At 38.3% G+C, this 23980-nt stretch overlaps 1 protein-coding gene across 4 annotated transcripts in view; it reads right to left on the bottom strand.

The window, feature by feature from the left end:
* Window positions 1–23980, bottom strand: part of SRGAP1 (SLIT-ROBO Rho GTPase activating protein 1) — a 279336-nt gene that overhangs the window by 70467 nt on the left and 184889 nt on the right. For all 4 annotated transcript variants that reach the window (XM_029954129.1, XM_029954128.1, XM_029954130.1 and 1 more), the window contains 3 exons: window positions 19041–19223; window positions 18472–18600; window positions 1142–1363 (listed from right to left, as the gene is read on the bottom strand). In XM_029954129.1, the coding sequence (XP_029809989.1) occupies window positions 1142–1363; window positions 18472–18600; window positions 19041–19223 (534 nt within the window). The remainder of the gene's footprint in view (window positions 1–1141; window positions 1364–18471; window positions 18601–19040; window positions 19224–23980) is intronic.

Raw genomic sequence — 23980 nt, forward strand, 5'->3', positions numbered from 1 at the left:
TACAATAAGCTAAAACTGAGTTGTTAATCGGTGACTATTGTCTTGCACAGCTGGGACACCAAGTGCTGTATGGCGTGCTCATTAATTGGCTCTTCTTCCTTTCCCGGCCATAGACAACAAAATATACCACTGTAACTTATGAATGGTTTAATTAATTTTTTTTAATGTTTTATTTATTTTTGATACAGAGAGACACATAGCATGAGAGGGGAAGGGGCAGAGAGAGAAGGACACAGAACTGGAAGCAGGCTCCAGGCTCTGAGCTAGCCGTCAGCACAGAGCCTGACGCGGGGCTCGAACCCATGAACGTGAGATCTGACCTGAGCCGAAGTCGGAGGCTTAACCGACTGAGCCACCCAGGCGCCCCATGAATGGTTTAAAAGGTGGAATTTCCCCCCTTGGGTAAAATAGGATAGAAAGCTAAATTCATATAAAGAACCCAAGATACTATATATCATTTCTAATGCTCATTTTACCAGCTTGGAGTCAAATACAGTCTTACAAAATGTTTTGCATTTTCCCCCCTCTCTCCCATTCTTCTGCCATTTACAATAATTTTTCTTGATGGAAATCTTTAAATCAAGATCATAAGAAGTCTTCAGATAGATTCTACTGGGCCAGCAAAGTGGTTTGTTTCAAATTTAAATCCGAATGTCTAGAGGTAGAGGAAGGCCTAACTATCCTGAGATGGTTTAGTGCTTACAACCAACTGAGTTTGCACCCAGGTTTGGCATTTGACCCAAAGATGGTGGTGGCTGATGTTAGCATATAACTACACTAAGGTCTCATGCAAAGGCAGGAGAGTGAGGAAACAACTGACAATTCTGACAACTGATGGGGTACAGCAGGCGAAGAGTAACGTAAGTGAACAAACAATTCATCAATTTTAAAACAGTCACTGGGGCACGTGGGTGGCACAGTTGGTTAAGCATTTGACTTTGGCTCGGATCATAAGTTCGAGCTGTGCATTGGGCTCTTGGGTCTCTGTGCAGAGAATCCTCTGTCTCCCTCTCTCTGTTTCTACCCTACTCCTATTCTCTCCCTCTCACTCAAAAATAAACATTAAAATATGTGTGTGTGTGTGTGTGTGAGAGAGAGAGAGAGAGAGAGAGAGAGAGAGAGAGAAATATCAATCACTGACCTCATCACCCATGTGAGATTGAAACTCAAACTTCATTGGTGGACAGAACGCCGCAGGGTACATCTCCATGAATCTCTGTTTATCACTCCGGGGTTCCAAATTGTCAACCGCATTCTCAATAATGTCTAAGCCTTCATGTCTGGAAGTTTCAAGATTATACTCTGCAGAGAGATATGTTCTCAGGGCTCTGTTCAGACTTGCATGGTAGCCAAGATCACAGCACTTAAAAAATAAAAGAACACCATATATAAAAATTAACTCAAAATGGATCAAAGACCTACACGTGACAGCTACAACTATAAAATCCTTAAAAGAAAACGTAAGAGTAAACCTTCATTACCTTGCATTAGGCATTGGTTTCTTGGATACAGCATCAAAAGCACAAGCACCAAAAGAAAAAATAAATTGTCTGAAGACTTTTGTACTTCAAAGGGTGCTATCCAGCAAAAAGATAACCCATGGGATGGGAAAATGTTTTGCAAATCATATCTGATTTAAAAAAGTTTGTATCCAGAATTTGTAAAGAAATCCTACAACTCAGTAATAAAAAGACATATAGCCCAACTAAACAATGGGCAATGGAATTGGATAGACACTTCTCAAAAAACACATACAAATGGTCAACAGCACATGAAATGATGCTCAACATCATTAGTCATCAGGGAAACGCAAATCAAAACCACAGTGAGATACCACATCACACCCACAAGTATGGTTATAATGAAAAAGATAACAGGCATTGGGGAGGATGTAGAATAAGTGGAATTTTTATACACTGCTAATGGGAATGTAACATATTGTAGCCTCTTTGGAAGAGTCTGGCAGTTCATCAAAGAGTTAAACACACAGTTAACATATGACTTGGCAATTCCATTCCTAGTAGTTTTTACAAGAAAACTAAAAATAAATTTTCATTAAAAAATTGGTACATCATTGTTTAAAGCAGCAGTATTTTTTAAAGTGTTTATTTTTGAGAGAGAGAGAAAGAGCAGGGGAGGGGCAGAGAGAGAGGAGGGCAGAAGACTCAAATTGGGCTTTGTGCTGACAGCAGAGAGCCTGAGACTGTAGGGCTTGAACTCATGAACCGTGAGATCGTGACCTGAGCCAAAAGTCAGATGCTTAACTAAGTCACCCAAGCGCCCCTAAACTGGTATTATTAATAATGGCTGAAAAGTGGAAACAACCTAAATGTCCAACTAATTAACAAAACCAAACATTATCCAGTCATAAAAAAGAACAAGGTACTGATACATGCTACATCACAGATCAACCCTGAAACATTATGTAGAGTGAATGAAACCAGCCACAAGAGACCACATCTTGTAGGATTCTATTTATATGAAATGTCCACAATAGGTAAACCTGTAGAGACAGAAGGTAGATTAGCGGTTGCTAGGAGATGGAAGAACCGGAATAGGGGGGGGTGGCTAAGGGGTGTAGGATTTCTCTTTGGAGTAATGAAAATATTCTATAATGGACTGTGGTGATGCCTACACAACTCTGAACATACTAAAAGCCTACTGTAGCCTTTTAATGAGTGAACTACATGGTATGTGAATAATATCTAAAGAAAACTTAAAAAAAGAAAAGCAAAATCAAACACTGAAAGGAAATAAAAAAGGTTGTTCATGCATACCAATCCTATGATTTTTTGAAATCTTTGCAGGATGCAAATATACTAACTGTAATATTTTAGGTTTGCATAATTTACTGAAGACTCAATAATAATCTGTACCCTTTCAGAAGTGAGAAAACAGGTTTGAGTCTGCCAAAAAAAGTTCAGGAATGTCTTCTTTCTTATCCCCAGAACAAAATTTGTAATAAGAAATGATTGCCAGAGTCCTCTTACTGGAGATAGAATTTGGAGATTCTTCAATCTTCGTTACCTTTCATTTGTATTTGCATTTATTTTTTTCATGCTGCATTTTAAGAGAATATAATTTAAAAAACATAACTCTGGATATGGGCGCCTGGGTGGCTCAGTTGGTTAAGCGTCTGACTTTGGCTCAGGTCATGATCTCGCAGTTCATGAGTTCAAGCCCTTTGTCTGGCTATGTACTGACAGCTCAGAGCCTGGAGCCTGCTTTGGATTCTGTGTCTCCCTCTCTCTTTGTCCTCCTTCACTCATGTTCTGTCTCTTCCTCTCTTAAAAATAAAATAAATATTAAAAAAATTAAAATATATACAACTCTGGATATTGGTCAGTTCCATATTACTGAAAGAATTTTAAATTTGTACATAAAAACAATATAAATCTCCAAAAGAGGAAGTGGTTTTAAAAGGTACAAAATCAGGTCATCCCTATATTGTTCTAATGCAATTCAATCAATTCAATTTGATTCAGTTTAACCCACTAATTAGCCATCTATTAGGTGCCTAGGAATTTGCTAGGCTCCAGGAGTATGAAGACTGGAATACAGTAAAATATAATTTCTATTCTTAAGGAATCTGAATATAGGTTGTACATTATTTTGCTACTGAAAGAACAGTAGAGGGGCACAAAGAAAGTAACATCCACCAGGATATGAACCATCAGATCTGTCTTTATGAAGGTACAGATTCAATCACCGACCTATCCTTAGAAATGTCAACATATTTAATTCTATCCGCACACTTCAATTTCAGATTAAATTTGGGATTTTTCTATAAAGATATAAAATCTTGCTATATCAGCATCACCTGAAGCTAGTTAAAAATGCAGAATCTTAGGCCCCACCCCTGATCTACTGAATTAGAATCTGAAATCTAAAAAAATAAAAAAATAAAAAAATCCACAGGTGATTTATGTGTACATTAGAAGTCTGAGAAGCACTACACTAAAACACTGATTGAAAAAGGTCCTGTAGGGCACCTGGGTGGCTCGGTCAGTTAAGCATCTGACTTCAGCTCAGGTCAGGATCTCACGGTTCGTGAGTGTGAGTCCCACACCAGGTAAGCTCAACCCTGCTTGGGGTGAGCATGAGCGGGGCTTTGGATGAACACAAACCCCGCTTCAGGTGAGTCACCTTTCTTTCTCTTTCCCTGTCCCTTGTGGGATCCTTTCTCTCTCTGCCTCTCCCTCACTTGCACGCTTTCTCTCTGTCTCTCTCTCTCTCTTAAAAAAAGAAGTCCTGTAACCTTGTCCATTGGGGGTGCTATTTTCTACAAGTAGGCAAGAGAATCTCCTTGATTAAATATTATTTGATTAAAAAAACAAAGATGCTGCTATGTCACACTTACAAATAGAAGCAAAATACAATTGTGAAATGCAGCAGTCTCAGCATTGATTCATTTCTAGTGGAATCAGCTGCACTCAAATATAGAGAATGACCTTCAGTTAATTAAAAAATTCTAGTTTCAGATGAACAAAGTCCTCTTTTATTCCTTTTGCTCCTCAAAAATCCATAAAGGTTCTGTGTAGCCATTTTATACACATCAGAGGGACCAAAAAATTATTCTACCTTTCAGTAATACCTCATCTTGTGAAGACATGAATTGGTAAAGGAAAGAGCCTCATTTCTTTGAAATGTACTAGTGCTTCAAAACATCCCACTATTCTGAACCAAGACAGATTCGGCTTGATTATAATGAAGCTGCTTTACTTTAGGAGTACTGATCCCAATGGGAGTTCATAGAAAATTGGTATTAAAAGGAAAGAAACAACTTAGAGAAAAGCACCCTCCACAAACCAAGTGTGTTTTCAACATAGAAAAGAAGAACAAAGGGAAAAGAAGAAAAAAAAGAAATTCAACCCCAACTACCTAATTGAGTTAGAGTTCTGAAAAATACATGCTAAGTTTTTATTAGCCCCAGATTTAAACAGTCCCAGACATACTCTCAAATTTCTAAGAGTTGCTTTCGGGGGTAAATGTCAAAGTTAGAAAAGTACCATGCACGCTTTCGCACCCAGGTTGGCCAGGTGGATTTGGTGGGTCTGGACCTAGTAAGGCAGCCCTGCTTTCACCTGCGATTTCCTAACGGGCTGGGGAGAAGTATGCATGGGGCCTCACACCCAATCCAGAGGACTCCCCAGTGTCTTCTGGATTTGGAATGCTATCCCTCACATGGAGGTTTCTGTGATAAACTTGAGGGACAAGAGCCTTCTCTGATCCCTAGGGAGCCTATCAGTCTATAAGATCACTTAATTAGCCTGCTTCTGTTACTTCTGATATGCAGCATTTTCTATGCCCTAGGTTTTTTCAAGCATCCTGGACTTTAAAAGAAATAAGAATAAAATTCTCTTTCAAGGTCTCCTGAGACAGCAAGGCCAGTCACAAAATAGTCTTTTTTTTTTTTTTTCTAAACTGGAAGCTGAAATGACACTGGATATGTTAAGATTCATGATACTTGGTTAAAAGGCCTAAAGTAATTCTATGGAGCTTATGAATTATTAATGACAATATGAAAAGCCAGCTTCTGCACGAGTTGAGTTATAATCCAAGTGCATTTAATGATGAAAATACATAAGAAACCAATAAGATATTTCATGAAAACAAAACAGTGTTGTTCTGATGGATGGAAAACTGAATGGATACATTAAATTATGGATTAAAATTGGGGAAGAGTGCTGCAAGTAGAAGGGTATTTGTTTTTTAATATCCTAAGAGCTGTCAAGATATATCCCACTGGGTATTAGTCTAAATCACCACAGTAAGCTAACTTCTTAAGGCAAAAGGGTTGTAAAGAGTATCAAAAGTAAAGATGCAACTCAGGACTTGATGACTGTGATGATTACTTCATCTTATTCCGAAGGCTGAGAGGTCCGCTGAACTATAGTTGGTGGTTATATGATCAGGTATAAATGCATCTCAGCTATTTAGGGAGAGAACTTTTGTTTGTACAAACTCTTATGACATTAGAAGCCCTACTGGGCAGAAGTTTGGTCCTAGATGGGAGTGAAGAACTCCAATGGAAACAAGTCCTATATTCATGTTTTCAGAGAAGTAATAGCCAATGTCAATTGCAGGGCAGCCCCAAGCTCCTATGTGACTGCAAAATTAAGCAGCTGCCAGGAGAATGGAGAGGGAAGGAACCTTTCTGCAGAAGTATTCTACCTTCACTTCATCACTCCTGCCTTCACTGGAGAGACTTCCATGATCTTTTGTTCTGGGTCCCATCTCTGGCTTTTTAATTAATAAACTTTGGCTTTGACCTTTCCAGACTCGTAGATATTGGGTAAAGACTTGGTCTACCCCTTATTTTGAGTCTTTCTACAATAGTGCAACCTGAGCAAACAATTGCAAAAACAGTTTTCACATAACCCAGGACCAGACATAGGTTAAGTTTACAGTTTTTTCATTAGATGTCAAAAGAAGAAAGTTGATTTCTTCTGAATCAATTATCTTTGTCCCTTACTATCTTCCTCTCTAGCTATGCAGTACTTCACCTCAGAAACCACACACTTGTTTTGTGAGAGATGGGCATCTCATGGGACTGAACTGGATGTTTAAAATTCTTCAGGCAACTTTTGCACACCTGCTCTCATGTCTGGGTTCCTGATGGTCCATAAAGAGCTGACAATTTAATTCTCGCTGCTATTTAATAGCCATAGTCAAGCATTTAGCAAAACTTGTTTTGAGTTTCTTTTGTGCAAGGAAAAGGTCAAAATGGTACATCAAAATGGATATGAAGCGGGAAACAGGAGAACAGAGGTTGCACATGCCTGAGCCAGTGAGTAGGACCAATAACCATCTGTGGTCTAGTACATGTCCTGCTCCCATGGGCAATCATTTTTCTCAGAGGAGCTGCTACCAGACACATTTTATCTCCAGGACAAATCTCTGTAACTACCCGGAATCAAATCACAAAGATGGAGAGAAAACACATGAAGCAAGCCCAGACAAGTAGGTCAGGTGGTAAATGCTATGGAGAAGACAGAGCAATAGGGAGTGCTGGGAGAAAGAGTGGGGGTCTTTTATATATGGCAGGTGGGTGCAACGTTAACAAAAAGAAGGAATCCGCAAAGCTCTGGAAAAGTGTCCTAGACACAGAGTAGAAAGGCCCCAGGCAGGAAAAAGCTTACAGAGTCTGGGAAATAGAAAGGCCGATGTACCCAAAGCATATGGTGACTAAGTTGGAAGTTGCAAAAGATGACACTGAGTGGCAGGTGGGCAGTAGTTCACATCAGGTCTTGGTGAACTGTTTAGATTTTATTCTAAAGACAATGGAAAATTTCAAATAGGGATCAATGGGTCTGGTTTATATTTTTTTAATACTCTGGCTGCTTGGGAAGAGAATGGATTACTGATTAGAAGGTCTTAAGTGGAAGATGGGTGACATCTTAGAAAGCTAAGTGTGGGCAGAAGATGAAGAGCTTTGTCTAGGAGGCAGCACAAGACCAAGGAATGGCAAGGTTGGGACATTTAGGAGGCACAGATGATGGGATTTGCTGATGCATTTATGTGTTGGAAATGAGAGAACTGGGTTTTTGGTGTGCGCAAACAGGTGGAAAGGTGTGCCACTTGCTGAGGTGTAAAAAATGGATAAGAAAAAGGGGTTATGTGTGTGGAGAATGAGGACAATGATAGGGGCAAATGGAAATAAAAAGCCGAGCATATGATGTGTTCAAGCTGCCCATTAGGCATCTGGTCAGAGATGTCCAGTAGGCAGTTGGATACAGATCTGAACCCCTGAAAGATGATCAAGACTGGTGGCAAAAGCCCAGCAGCTATCAAGGCAAGGGACCAAGAGGTAGAAAGTCAAGGACCATGCAGACGACTTTCAGCGTCGAGTCCAGCCACGAAGGAACAGCTGGCCCTGGAGACAGGCGCCTGCGCCGCAGGTGAAAACAGGTGGATGCAGTTCCCTCTAACGAAGCACGTGGTATCTCCACCAGAAGGAACTTTTAAAGCCATCTACTTCAGTCATCTAACACATTTCAGTTCTTAAAACCCTTTTCAATCACAAAGGGATAACAACACACATAAATCAGTTTACATGATAACTACACCATCCTAACCCATTTATCTCGATCTCTCTATCATCCTCTTAGTAAGAGTTCAGGCCAAATGGGGGCTGCAGTATTGCAGTTTTCCAATTTGGCAGGTTTTTATGAATAAATCTTAATATCATTATGTATGGGGATAAGCCTAACTAAGAAAAATCTGAACTCTGAATAAGTTGCTTTTTAATTAAACACATGTCTCTAGAGACAAAAGGATAAGGCTAAAAGCTTCAGGACAGCAGATTACTTAGAAATGATAAAGTAAATACAGCATGCAGTATGTGATGTAATCTAATTTCAATTTCATTCTGTATAAATGGCTAATAAAATACATGACAGATATCTTTACCAAGAAAATTAGCTGCAGGAGGGGATTACTCTGTTGCAGTATTGCATAACAGTAACAAAGACTTATCCTTCAAATGTCAAGGTGACCTGCAAACTTTTACAGGGAGTAATTTGAAACTGTGAAACTCTATCAAAAAGATAAATACTTTATTATTACCAGGCAGGAGCTATGGGACAAAGTACCAATGGAATTCTACTGTTCTGGAATTCTACTGGGATTCTATAGTTGAGGACTATATTCCTCTGAATACCTTTTGAGGATGGACTGAAAGAGGCCATATCACCAGTTGTCTTAAGAATTCCAGGGGCGCCTGGGTGACTCAGTTGGTTAAGCATCTGACTTCAGCTCCAGTCATGATCTCACGGTTTGTGAGTTCAAGCCCCGCATGGCGCTCTATGCTGACAGCGCAGAGCCTGGATCCTGATTCAGATTCTGGGACTCCCTCTCTCTCCCTGCTCCTCCCCTGTTCATGCCCTGTCTCTTTCTCTCTCTTTCAAAAATAAACAAACAATAAAAGAAAAAAAATTCCAGATATCGGGGCACCTGGGTGGCTTGGTCGGTTAAGCGTCCAAATTTGGCTGTCATGATCTCATGGTCCGTGGGTTTGAGCTCTGCCTCAGGCTCTGTGCTGACAGCTGGGAGCCTGGAGCCTGTTTCAGATTCTGTGTGTCTCTCCCCCTCCCCCACTCATGTTCTGTCTCTCTCTTTCAAAAATAAATAAACATTAAAAAATTTTTTAAGAATTCCAGATATACAGAATGGTGAATTGATTATAGATCTAGGTATTATGGGAAATGAGACTCTCCTCTCTTTTCTCTTAGCAAATCATAATCATTTGAAAATCTCAGCATTCAGTTACAAATATTTGTTGCCTACAGGATTTTACTTGTGGATTGTAATGCATCCCAATTATAACAGAATTAGTTACAGTCTTTGTTTTTTTGGGTTTTTTTGAGAGAGAGAGGAGAGAGTGTGTGCATGTGCATGCACAAGAGCAAGCAGGGTAGGCGCAGAGTGAGAGGGAAGGAGAGTCCCATGCACACTCCATGCCCAGCACAAAGCCCAACATGGGGCTTGATCCCATGACTGCAAGATCACGACCAGAGCTGAAACCAAGTGTGGGAAGCTTAACCAACTGAGCCAGCCAGGTGCCCCAGTTACAGTCTTTTTTGCACTTATTGTTGGGGATATTAATGATCACAACTGTGAAATCTTTTATTTATAAAACTACAATCTGTTTTCCTTTATAATTATGCCTTTATCTCCCAAACCAATTAAATTTCCTTCAGCCAGTATTTGCAATATGTTTCCTATAATAATATTTGTAATATATTTCTTATAATTCATATCTATTCTTAAAGTAACATAGTAAACATACTTTACTGTTGTGAAATTAACTATGTTCCATTTGCCACCTGATTTCATGCTGAGAAATTGTTACTCTACCAACTAAAATTTACCTAGGACTTTCAGAGGAGAAACCATCTTACACAGTCTTCTGATGGGGCGCTTGGGTGGCTCAGTCAGTTAAGCGTCCAACTTCAGCTCAGGTCATGATCTCACAGCTCATGGGTTTGAGCCCCCAGTCGGGCTCTGTGATGACAGCTTGTAGCCTGGAGCCTGCTTCAGATTCTGTGTCTCCCTTTCTCTCTATCCCTCCCCTGCTCCCACTCTGTCTGTCTCTCTCTCAAAAAATGAAAAGAACATTAAAACATTTTTTAAATCATCGGCTGCTTAAATGACACTCTGGATTAACAGTTCATTCTCTAAATCAGAGGTCAGCCAGCTATGGCCTGTGACTCAAATTCAGCCCATGGCCTGGATGTGGTCAATAAAGTTTGACGGCAACATAACCACACCCAATTGCTTACTTATCTATGTGTGCTTTTGCACTCGAGTAAGTGCGACAGAGACCATACGACTCACAAAAGCCTGAACCATATACAATCTGGTCCCTTTCAGAAAAGTTTGTCTACTTCTGCTCTAAAGCATAGTGACAAAGACCAATGTTACTGTGAACACACACAGCTAGTAGGCAGGGTTTAATACTCTTGTACATTCTTTCTCCAACAATTCATCTATATGCTTCTCAGAGTTGATTGTAAAGTATGTGCAATCTGTATTTAAGTTTATTAAATATTATAAATCTACTAAAATAGGTATTAAAGGAGTTGTTAGAAAGACTTAAGAGTAAACAGGGGTGCCTCGGTGGCTCAATCAGGTAATTGTCTGACTTTGGCTCTGGTCATGTTCTCACGGTCTGTGGGTTTGAGCCCTGCTTTGGGCTCTGTGCTGACAGCTCAGAGCCTGGAGCCTCCTCGGATTCTGTGTCTCCCTCTCTCTGCCCCTCCCCGACTCAGGCTCTGTCTCTCTCATAAATAAATAATAAACATTAACAAAATTTAAAATAAAAGACTTAGGGCCGCCTAGGTGGCTCAGTCGGTTGAGTGTCCGACTTCAGCTCAGGTCATGATCTTGTGGTTCATGGGTTTGAGCCCAGCATCGGGCTCTGTGCTGATGGCTCAGAGCCTGGAGCCTGCTACAGATTCTGTATGTCCCTCTCTCTCTGCCCCTCCCCTGCTCATGCTCTCTCTCTCTCTCAAAAACAAATAAATGTTTAAAAAAATTAAAAATAAAATAAAAGTCTTAAAAGCAAACAAAATTGATACCAAATTAGGAAAAAGTTGTACTAAATGTAACATTGTAAAAAACTGTAAATATCCAGAGTATTTTTGTTCCTCGATAAAGGTCTCAGAAATAGAAACATAACTACCCAGAATATAAGCGTTGTGCAAAAGAAGGCTACTCAGAACTCTGTATGAAAAGTTAAATCATAATATTGTAGACTGGAAAGTATAGGTACATTGGTATGCTTTACATTAATACTTAAGGCATGCTTTTATCATTTTTTACAACTTTTTCTTTTTTAAAATATAAAATATGCCACATTTAAAGAAAAGTATGAAACATATATACTCATTTTAAAAGTCTCCCAAATTCCTCTCCTAAATCGCCTCATCCCTTCTTCCTAGAGATAACTCCATATTTGCAAAATATCTAAACCTTGTTTGATATACCGTATTCAAATATTTCCACCTGAAGTAATACTTGGTTAACAACTGAGCCATCATTTTCTTCATTATATTACCTTCAAGAAATTTTAGAGGTCTGATATCTTACATTGTTAGTTTGAATTTGATCAAGAAGTTCATTTACTTACTAAGTTTATAGAAGTATTGTTTTCAGTGGTAGAGTTCATCACAAAATTAATAATTGTAACAAGACACAATGGAGAATTTAAGATTATTAAAAATTAATTCCAGAAGAAATTCAATAGCTATTACTTAGAAATAGAATGTTTCCACATTTATAGCCATTTCTCAGGAGATAGAGAGAAAGGTATATTAATTCAAATAACATTGATAGGTAAAGGTGAAGTTTATAAAAAATAGACAAATTGGAATTATTAAATATATTTTTAAAAACATTAGATTACCTCCAAATACACAGAAAAGACTAGCCAATCAACGTGTTACATTACTATATTTTTTAGACCTGTAGTAATTAACAAAAGAGGATTCTATTGACTAGAGTTTCAAACAGGACATGTGTAAAATGACTAATCTGAAGGCCTAAAAATATCTGTTGTTCTTTAATTTACAATATTTTTTTAAAGTTTTATTTACTTAAATAATCTCTACATTCAGTGTGTGGCTTGAACACACAATCATGAGATCAAGAATCGCACGCTCTTGGGACTGAGCCAGCCAAGCACCCCGTTAACTTACATAATTAATTTGAACTCTAAAAAAGCACTCTGGGGGCACCTGGGTGGCGCAGTTGGTTGGCTGGGCATCTAACTCTTGATCTTGGCTCAGGTCATGATCTCATAGTTTATGGGATAAGAGCTCCGAGGTTGAGCTCTGGCCTGGCAGCACAGAGCCTGCTTGGGATTCTCTCCCTCTCTCTCTCTGCCCCCCCCACTTCCCCTGTGTACTCTCTCTGAAAACAAATAAATAAATTAGAAAAAAAAACGCATTTTGCTAACCAAAAATAAATTATAGCTCAGACTTGAGTTCCAACTTAGTATACTTCCAATTTAATATGCTCTAAATTCAAGAAGTTTTAGAATATCCCACTGCAAGGGGAAAACACTTAACTGTATGATGGAATTATCAGAGTCACACCACCCCCGCCAGTGATCAATTTCAGCATCATTGCTAGCAGGTTAATCAGATGTTGTTACATGTCTATTTAAGACACAGCAACATAACCTATGGTGTAATCTGCTGCAAAGCACTTAATTTGAGTTTATCAAGTCTTTATATAACATTCACTTTGTAGAAAATATAGGGAAGAGAGAAACTGGCTAACTGATACCATAAAGAATAGACACAAATCCAGAAGCTGAGATGTTCTGCGGAACAACTGTCCATAGCTCCTCAACAGGGACTTCGTTAGATTAAAAAATTTTTCAAAAGACCAAAGGAATACAGCACCCAGATGCACTGTGTGACCCTAAATTTTGTCTAGTCTAGATACACTAGCTGTAGGATGTTTCTTGGGGATCAAAAACAGGAATATGGTCTGGCCATTAGAGGAGTTGGAAAGATGGGAGATCAACTATTGAAAAAAGTAGGTGAAAAAGCTGTATATAAACTATAATTTCATACTCTTCTGGTATAAAAATATATATGTGGACACAAAAAAAGTCTACATTTTAATAGTGATGATCTGGGGTGGTAAGAATGTGATCATGCTATTTTTGCATATAGTTTTTTCTAATTTTCTACAATGTACATGTACTAGTTCTGTAATTGTAAAAGACTAGTTTCAAAATACAAATTCTATAAGAAATGTGTATGATTTTTTATACCAATAGATCCATTCATCATGGTCTAGCATAGGAAATTTATAGGAAAATAGACATACTATTGACATGAATAGAACCAAGGGAGGAATATATAAAAAACGTCTCAACTTGAATTCTTAATTATTTATAATGCTTTGATTCAGTCAAGATGCATTTAGTATCTTCCATGTCATTTCACATCTAAAATGTTATGCATTAAAACTGTTGTCTTGACTTTTTCTCACTAGAGGTATTCACAATTCTTCCAATAATTATTAAATAGCTCACTAAAAAAGTCATTTTGCTAAATAAGCTCACAAAGCATAAAGGATTCTGGATGCCTCTGCATGATAATCAGTCTGTTGCTTTCCATCAGTAAGGGTTAAGCTTAATGGTTTTTAGGATCACCACTATATATGCAAATTGCATTCCTACAAAATAATCAGCCATTTTAGAATGTATACATTCACACTCTGCCTCAGAAATGAGTCAATGAATGCATAATTTTTGAGAGGGTTCAATTTCAATTGAATAGCATAACAAATCCATTTCTTATCATTTCTTTTAAAATTCAGAATGAAGTTATATTATTTGAGAATTATTTATATTTTATTTATTTTTTCTTGAAAGAGGTAGGAGGGACAGAGAGAGAGAAAGGGAGAGAGAGAGAATCCCAAGCAGGCTCCATCCATACTGTCAGCACAGAGCCCAGTGCGGGGCTCAAACCCATGATTTGTGAGATCATGACCTGAGCTGAAGTTGGACGCTTAACCAATTGAGCCACCCAGGCGTCCTGAGAATTACTTACATTTTAAATTTAAGGTTGATCTTTTAAAAGTCCATCCTTTCTTAAAACTGAAAATTACCTGATATATTTAACCTTTACTTACTTACATCAGAGTTAATTAGACTGGGAGGTTAAATGTCTGAGTTTGAAGCCTACCACACTTCCTAACTGTATAAACTTCATGTTGAAGCTATAGGCCTACCTAAGCCTCAATGTTTTAATCTACAAAACGTAGAAAATAGTATTTACCTCACAAGGTTTGTGATGAATTGGTGAGATTATGTGTAGAAACCTGCCCATCACATACTAAGAGCTCAATAAATATCCATGACAGTGACTGTCGCAGACTATGAGTCTGGAGTTCTCTCTTGTCCCTCTCTTGTGTGCAGACGCAGAATTGAATACAAGAGGCTAAAGTCAGTTGGAGTCAAGAGCCGTGAATAGGGGTTTCAGCTCTGTATTTATTGAGCTCACAAGATATTACCCATGTGGTGAACATGAAGAAAACAAGATCTTACACATGTGAATGTGGAGAAAACAATTAGTAATAATTAACTTGTGTAAGAAGCAAAGGGTCTGGGAGGCAAGTGGAGTCTGTGATCAAAGTACAATAGTATATTGGTGCCAGATGGAAAGTACTCATGATCCCATTACAATATCTCGCTAACTAACCTCGAATGTTCTTCTGCTCTGTGGTGGCGGCTTTCTGTCCTAAGCTTTTTTCTAACCCATTCATGTAAGTAGACCCTATTTCCTGAAATGCTAATTCTGTCCTATGCATGCCAATAGTGTTGAGAATGCTACTGCACATCTCCATGGACCACCAACGGTGGTCTCAATCTTAACAGAGGTAACAGAACTAGGGCTCCCTGCCCATGAACCCACTTGTCCCCAGAGTCCCCAACTCAGTAAAGGGCACCATCATTAACATAGATACTCAGGACCTGAACCTGGGAGCCATGTTTACCCTTCTTTTCAACTACTGTATCAAATTCTTATTAGCTCTACCCTCTATATTTTGAATCCAACCAACCACTTCTCACAGGTCTATTGCTACTATGCCAGTCCAAGCCAGCATCATCTCTAGCCCGGACAATGGCCAAAGACTCCAGATACAGCTTGCAATTTTCACTCTTGTCCTCCTCACCTGCCTCAGTCTGTTTTCCCAGACGCCAGAGGGAGTCTTTAAAATGTCAACCATGTAATGTCACTTCCCTGAGTAAAATCCTTCAATGCCTTCCCACCATACTTACAACACAATCTAAACCCCTTTCCCCATCCAAAAGACCCTAACTAATTGGGTTTCTGCCTACATTCTCTTCCAGAACCTTCTTCCTCACTTGCTCTGTTCTTTGCTATACTCCTTGAGCATCTTCAGCTTGCCAAACACGTCATGGCCTCTATATCTTGAGCCCTGTCAGTCCTTCTGTATGAGGGATTCCTTCCCCATATAGGCTCGGGGCTCTCCAGATCACTTCTCTGCTCAAATACCAGGCTTTTCCTGAATATCATCAAAAGAAGTACCCCGATAGTGGTTTTGTTTTTATTTATGGCACTGTCACTGCTATATAATGTGTTTGTATATAAATATGTTTATGAGCTGACTCCTTACCAAGTATATAAACCCCAAGAAGACAGGGACTTTGTTTTGTTCATTGCTGTATCCTCATTGTCAAGAAGAGTGCTTGGCACCTTGCAGGTATAAAAAAATACTTTTCAATACATGGAGATTTTTCCTTGGGCTAAACTCGTTTGGGGTTAGCCAAGTACTCCCAAAAATAAGCCCTACACCAAAAAAATAAGCAAGTGGAGTAGCCGCAAAGGATTCACTCTACATTCTATGTACTTTGCAGAATTCTTACAAATTTAGGTTTGAAAACAGGGGGCTAAAAAATTGCTCATTTTTAATCAGAAAATCTAGCAGCCTAGCAGGAAAAAAATTCCTTTCATTTCATCCGAGTGCTATAAGAAAATTAATTACTTGATTAAAATACTTGTAAGAAAGGAAGAGAAGAAAAGTTTTCCCTGGCATTATTACTAAAGGGATCTGTATAAAGAAATTATGACAGTATGAGATAAAACTGTTTTCAGACTCATATTTTTTTTAAAAAGGCACATCATGGAGCCTGGGTAGCTCAGCTGGTTAAGAAACCACTCTTGGTTTCGGCCTAGGTCATGATCTAATGATCTGTGAGTTCAAGTGCCACACTGGGCTCCATGCTGCTTAGGATTCTCTCTCCCCTCTTTCCCTGCCCCTTCCTCCTCCCTCCCTCTCTCTCTTACTCTCTCTCTCTCAAAACAGATAAACATCAGGGGTGCCTTGGTGGCTCAGTTGGTTAAGCATCTCCCTGACAGTGCAGAGTCTGCCTGGGATTCTCTTTCTCTCCCTCTCTGTCTGCCCCTCTCCTGCTTGCTCACGCTCAAAAATAAATAAATAAACTGAAAAAAAAAAAAAAAAGGGCACATCAGAGTGTTAATAAACTAAAATATAATTCCCTTACTTAATATTCTTTTGCAAAAGTCCCAAACTGTGGCTCTAAAATAGCTAAATCCATGAGACTTAAACTGGCCATACTATATATCTAAATTATGACACTATGAGCCATAGGAAAAAAAATTTATCATATCTTTAAATTGTTGACTTCAATCAATACAAAGCAGCATATGTGTAAAGTTTCAGCAGTAAACTCTGAACCTCTATCGCTTCATCTATGCTTTTCTTAGGACACATCACTTTTTTTCCTTTTATTTGCAGATACGGGTGTTTTCGGACAGGGGTTTCTGTCTGTGTCGCCTCTGCGGTCTCCTGCAGTGTTGGCCCCGTGACTGTGCTACTCAGTGCAGGTTTTCTGAATGAAAGCATGATGCGGGGACTACAGCTGGGGAGTCCCAGCAGTAAGCACTGCATGCACATGACACTGCATCTAGACTTGGGGGGGTTTGGAATGAGCCCAATTACTGCTTTTCACAGCATATCCTTGGAGAGAGAGTACAGAGTTAGATAAACTTATAACGTGGTCTCTGTCTACTCTGTTTTGCTCACAGTATTTACCACAACTAGTAACAAAGCTATCACATGTGTAGTCATTTGCTTAGTATCTGTCTTGTCCACTTTCCATTCCTGAAGAAGTGTATATGCTTGGGGGGTGGGGTGGGTAAAATAGGTGATCGCAATTAGGAGTGCACTTGTGATGAGCACAGGGTGGCGTATGGAACTGTTAAATCATAATATTGTACACTTTAAATTAATATAATATTGGATGTTAACTACCTGGAATTAAAATAAAAACTTAAAGAAAAAGAATTGTATATGCTTCTCAAAGCCTTAGCATCTCACAACAGTAGGGGGGCCCAAGAAATGTATTTTATTTATTTGTTTATTTAATTTATTTAGAGAGAGAGAGACAGACAGACAGAGATAGAGTGTGAGTGGGGGAAAGGCAGAGGGAGAGGGAGACACAGAATCTGAAGCAGGCTCCAGCACAGAGCCTGATGCGGGGCTCCAACCCACAAACTGTGAGATCATGACCGGAGCCAAAGTCACCTGTTCAATTGACAGAGCCACCCAGACGCCCTGAAATGTTTTTTCAATGTTTTATTTATTTTTGAGGGGTAGAGAGACAGAGGGGCAGAGAGAGCGAGGGAGACACAGAATCTGAAGCAGGCTCCAGGCTCTGAGCTGTCAGCACAGAGCCCAATGCAGGGCTCAAACTCATGAATTGTAGATCATGACCCGAACCCACGTTGGATGCTTAACTGACTGAGCCACCCAGGCGCCCCACCAAGAAATGCATTCTGAATCAATGAATGCCGTTAGGGTTGTGCCATCCCATAATTTAAAGACATCTGGGTCCCCTTCCCAGATGAGGTTACCAGGCATTCATAGCTTCACAGATCTTAATAATTTGCTTTCTCTATTGGTTCAATTCTTAGACTTGATGGTGTCTTAGTTTAACTGGCAGCATTTTTTCCTTCTGAGTATTACATAAAATAACATTGGCTTCAGAAATGATGGTATTTTAGAATCAGTAAAATATAGTTATTGCTAATTACATCTTAATATGGAAAATATAGGGGTGCATGACTGGCTCAGTTGAAAGAGAGAACAACTCTCTCTTTCTTAAGTTTATTTATTTATTTTGACAGAGAGAGAGATGGAGAGAGAGAATCCCAAGCAGCTCTGTGCTGCCAGTGCAGAGCCTGACGCTGGGCTCAAACTCCTGCATCCTGACATCGCGACCTGAGCCAAACTCAAGAGTCAGACACTTAACTGACTGAGCCACCCAGGCATCCGGAAGAGTGAGTGATCTTAGGGTTGTTAGTTCAAGTCCCACATCGAGCACAGAGATCACTAAAATAAATAAATAAGTTCAAACAAAATTTTTAAAATATGGAAAATATAAAAATTTCAAGTACTTACGTCAATTAAATCTGAAAGATCATGAATATAATACTTGAAAACCGAGGCATTGGTTGCTTCGAGGGTTAGGAGATATTCATTCCGTGCCTTAATTGATTTTAGCTTATTTTCTGAATACTTTGCTTGTCTCTGAAAATGAAGAAGGTCCATTGGGAAAGAGAACAAAGCCATTTAGTCGCAGAAATATACCTGACTTTCTGTCAACTTAAACAATGTAGTGTATATACACAAATGACCTTTTCAAGTCCTCTGAGAAAAGTACATTTTGAAACTGATTTAAATAACTAAAAGTACCCAAAATGTATTTGCGCTTCAGGCTCACTTGCAGTGAAATCTCTTTGTTAATATATTCAAGTCCTCCACGTTGTGTACTGAATACTTGGCATTCAACACTAAATGATGTCCAGCTGTTATTACATGATTTTTATGTTTCTTAAACATTTTTCATTCCCGTTGAGGAAATGTGTGTCATTTCACAATTTATAATGTGTGTCTATCAGTTATTGCAACAATGTTCTTAGTACCATCACCTCAACTGAGGACACAAAGACTCTAATGTTTTTACTTACTTTTTCTTTCATTTTTTCAATTTTCTTTACAGAGCTTCGCCGCTGATGTCTCTCTTCCAGTCTAATATGAAAGACCGGATCACCGGATTTTCCAATTTGCTTTTCTTCTTGTTTCTCAGCCTCTTTCAGCTTGCTCTCTGCACTGATGCTCTCTGCATGATACATATGGTATGTTTTCATTACCTGTAAAAATGTGACCCAAATTGTTACAAGATGCCTGTCTGTAACTCAGAGGGTGAGTGGAAACCATTATATGAGGAATACGTTAAAAATATCACCTTCCAACTGGCAGGGGGAGAGCCAGAGTGCTAGTCAAATAGATAAATTATGGACTATGGCGTCTACACAAGGAAAGAGAAATATGCAAATTCACCTGCCAGGAAGAGGCACTTAGGGGCTAGGCTTTGATGAAAAAATGATTTACAGAGTCTTATGCATGCTTTCAGTGCACTTGAAAAGTTCCCTTAAGTTAAAAGTGTTCTCTAAAATCTCCGCATTATTAATCTGCAGAATAAACCATTATCCATGGATAAATTTTACCCCAACCTTGGAATTATAAAGAACTCCAAATTAGTACAGCTTTTACTAAAGAGTTAAAAAAAAAAACCTACTTGTCAAAATACAAAATGTAAATATTAAAAGTTCATACATAGTTTAAGAAAACTGTTTTTCTGACCACAAAGTAATACTTTACATTCAATGTAGAAAACATATGACACAAAAAAGAAAATATAAAAAGCACACAGAGATGACCACTGTCAAGATTTTTGGTATAGCCACTTGGTCTTTTTCCTATGAAAACACACAGAAACACATAGACACACACACACGCATTTATTTGAAAATGACACATATTTCTCCTTTTAAAAAATATGTACCATACCATATTAGCTATTTTAATCTTCTATACTGTCTTTTCATTTAATATATCAGAACACTTTTCTATAACTCTAAATGTTCTTCTAAAAATATTTTTTGAAGCTGTGTAGTATTTTTCTTTTTAATTTTTTAAATGTTTATTTTTGAGAAACAGAGAGACAATGTGAGGAGGAGAGGGGCAGAGGGAGAGGGAGACAGAATCAGAAGCAGGCCCCAGGCTCTGAGCTAGCGGTCAGCTCGAACCCACAAACCACGAGATCATGATCTGAGCCGAAGTTGGCCGCTTAACCGCCTGAACCACCCATGCGCCCCTGTGTAAGATTTCTTTATATGACGGGGACACAGCTTGACTAATTTCCAACTGTTGAACATTTTAGGATATTTCAACATTTTGCTTTATAAAGAAAGTTGTGCTGAAACCCTTTATATGTGTACTATTTCTTCTTTTATAAATGATACATCTAAGTTGCATTTTAATATATTTAGGAATATATAGAAAATAAAAATTTTAATGTATCCTTTCCATGTACACTGTAAACTTACATAAACAATTCTCAACTAATTTTGTTAAATTAAATAAAATTTAAATCTCTAACATTTTGATATTATTGCCACAGAAATATTTATGTACAAAATTATCATATTTCCTGTGGGACATTTTCAGAGAAGAATTGCAGAGTTCGATAATCTGCATATTTTTGAGCTTTGATACAAACTTCCAATTTAATACTCTGCTAATCTGAAAACCTTGGATCTGTATAGTTATTTTTCAAAGCATTTAGAAAACAGATGCTTAATAAACATCTCCTCAAATAACAAATAAGTATATTTACTCTTATAGTATCTATTGTATCTGTATATAATCCCTGTTTTTTTTAGACACAGAATAACAGTCACAGATTTTCAAAGATTTTACCTAAAAATCAGTTTTCCAATATAATTTCAGTCTACTTTTATAAGCAGAGTCAGACATCTGGGCCAATGTTGAAACTTGTTTACCTTAAGCACATTTATACCCCTTAAAAGAAACAACATAGGCAAAGTAGGACTCCGATGCAACTAATGTATCAAGGAACATACCAGAATTTAGCACTCAATTATCGGTGGTGGCACTTGTCCACAAATTGTGTCAAATTCGCATCCACATAAAATAGATACTATTTCATTCGTAAATAACCAGAAGTTATTTGGAGCCAATTTTATAACTAAAATGTTGTTAAGAAGAGATTTAATGTCACATTTTGAAATAAGGAATGTGATTTTTTTTTTCATTTCAAAAGATAGTTTGGGAACCGGATGCATCACTGCAATATATTTACTTAGCACATGAAATGGCTGCTTTGGTGGGCTATATAGAAGACAGGAAGTCAGCACTTCCTTCTGGTTCAACTTCATACATACTCTCAAGGTGACTTTTTGAAAAGTAAAACATGGGGTTAAAGAAGAGTTTTACTTATTTTCATAAAATTGAATGATGTCTTTCCTTAAAAGGTAAGCTAGCATATCACGTTAAAGGCATTGCTGAACAAAGTAAGGGCTAAAGGACAAAGCGTGTCAGCTTTTTCCGAGCTGTGTGTAACTGCAAAGTTGTCTGTTTTTAGTAGTTATCAAACCTGTCCAGGAGAAGTTTCGTTGGTTACTCCAGTTTAAAAGAAAAATAAAATAGCATTAAGCAGCAGCTGGGCAGTTAGGGAATGAAAAGGGAGTAACCCTACAGCTGGGCAAACAGTGAGGTCAATGAATCTACTGCACACCTTGCATTTCTAGGCGGGGCTCTGTTTGTATACCCTGCCTGAAGCAAACCCACACACCATTTGGGTCCTGGTTCCAATTACATCTTTAAAGAGAGGGTGAAAAAACCCCCTCTCTTTTCTCTCTCTCCTTCTCTCTCTCTTACACACACACACACACACACTCATTCACAGTTGCTCAGCTGTCTGTATTCTTCTTGCTAATACCCAGGAAGAAATGAGAACATGTGACTCCCATCATACATAGATGAAACGGCATTCCAGACAGCCGCGAGTATCTGAGAATTATTTATTTTAAAAACATCCTGAAGACTTGAACTCTTGCTGTATTTAGGTGCTGTGAAGCAGTGTAGGCAAGTGATTTGCAGAAACTAACCCTTATGAACTAAGGACACTGAGCCGGCTGCCAGCATGGCATTTCTTATAAACTAGACTGGGTTAAAAGAAAAATATTCTCTTTTTAAAAAATGTTTATTTATTTTGAGGGGGTGGGCAGAGAGAGAGAGAGAGAGACAGGCAGACAGAGAGACAGACAGAGAGAAAGAGAGAATCCCAAGCAGGCTTCATACAGCATGGACTGGATCCCACAAACCGTGAGCTAGGACTTGTGCTGAAACGAGGAGTCAGAGACTTAACCGAACGAGCCATCTAGAAGCCCTAAAAGGAAAACATTCTTAACCTAACACTAGCAAGAAAAGGGTGTAAATACCCCATCATAACCTGGTTCAGCACAATAGCTGAGGGTTTTCTACCTAGTTGGGTGGTAATTTCCAGAAGGAAATGTCTTTGTTCAGTTTTCCAATCTGACTTAGGGTTTCACTATTTTCTAAAATGTTGACAATGAATGAATTTTAAAAGTTGAGGAGAAAAATGCTGAAAGCTTTTTAGAACTCTAATTGCAGATAATGAATGCAAGTACAAACTGCATTATTTAAAATGTAAGCTGTTGACAGCAGTTAAATGTGTTTTGTATTTAAAATAAGATAAGACAGTGTTCTCTTTTTCAAAGAAGTAGGAGAAAGCTTTTACTTTTTAAAGGTGCCTTTTTTACATGTACTGCAAAGAAAACAATCGCTTCTCCATGAGCTTAATGCAAACACAACTATTTGCATACCAAATGACACGATAGTCATATATCCATTTAAATGTACTCCAATAACATACTTTCCTATTTGAATTCTTCTCTACTAAAACCTCATGCATAATTAATTTTCCATCAAACACACTCAATTTATCTTTCCCCCTCCATCTTTTCTTAACTGTAGAAGAATACAGTCAAATAGAAAGTGACCACATCATAGATATCTTTGCACTTGTGAAATCCTATGCAAAAACTTTTGCACAGAAGCTATTAATATTTTTTCCCTTATTGACAGACTTGTATCATGTATCTGACACTCCTCTTGGACTTTAAGTCAAAATAACTAAAATATCTATGGTAAATTTTAATATTTAGTGTCATGAAATCATTATGTACCTGGAAACTCTCCATGTGTCTGGAGAAGATCTGTGGATTAAGGCTTTATTACTTTCTGACTTCTGGCACAGAAGTTAGAAGACACAGTTCCAGGAATGAGTCTACCAGTTACCGGGTATGGGGAATTTATTTTACACTTCTGCTCACCTTACAGGGTCATTGTGGACACTTAATTGTGTGTCTCTAGGTGTGCGTGCATATAACAAACGTTACTGAGTACTTACAATGTGTGTGTGTGTGGGGGGGGTGTATAATGTACACCATTAGTATATATCTGTAAAATGTATATATTTATATTTAGAAGCATTATATAATGCTTACTATGTGCCAGACACCATTCTAAGCATTTTATAAATAATAGCTCTTTTAGTCTTTCTAAAAACTCTTAGGAGGCATGTAACTTTATTCTCTTTGTTGTACAGAAAAGAAAGGCACAGAGAGGCTAACTAACTTGCCCAAGGTCACACGGTTGCTAAGTGTCAGGCACAGCTGGGACTCTGACAGTCCGGGTCCAGATTAGGTGTTCTAGACTGCTATGACATGAACTTTGATAACTCTAAAGCACGGTACAAATGGAAGGCCTCTTTACCTGGGGGATATAGCTATTTTTGGTTATATATAGGAACAGTGGAAAAGAAGGGCTCACATATAATTATTTATTCATTCACCATTTGCTTGGTGCTTACTATCCATAAGGAAATGGTGATTGTAAACATAAAGATTTGGTTTCCTACATTTTTTAAAAATGTATGTTTATTTTTGAAAGAGAGGGTGTACATACACACAGGGTAGAGGCAGAGGGGGGTTGACAGAGGCTCCAAAGTGGGCTCTGT

Source organism: Suricata suricatta, chromosome 10 (assembly GCF_006229205.1).
Source record: "Suricata suricatta isolate VVHF042 chromosome 10, meerkat_22Aug2017_6uvM2_HiC, whole genome shotgun sequence".
Taxonomy (NCBI): domain Eukaryota; kingdom Metazoa; phylum Chordata; class Mammalia; order Carnivora; family Herpestidae; genus Suricata; species Suricata suricatta.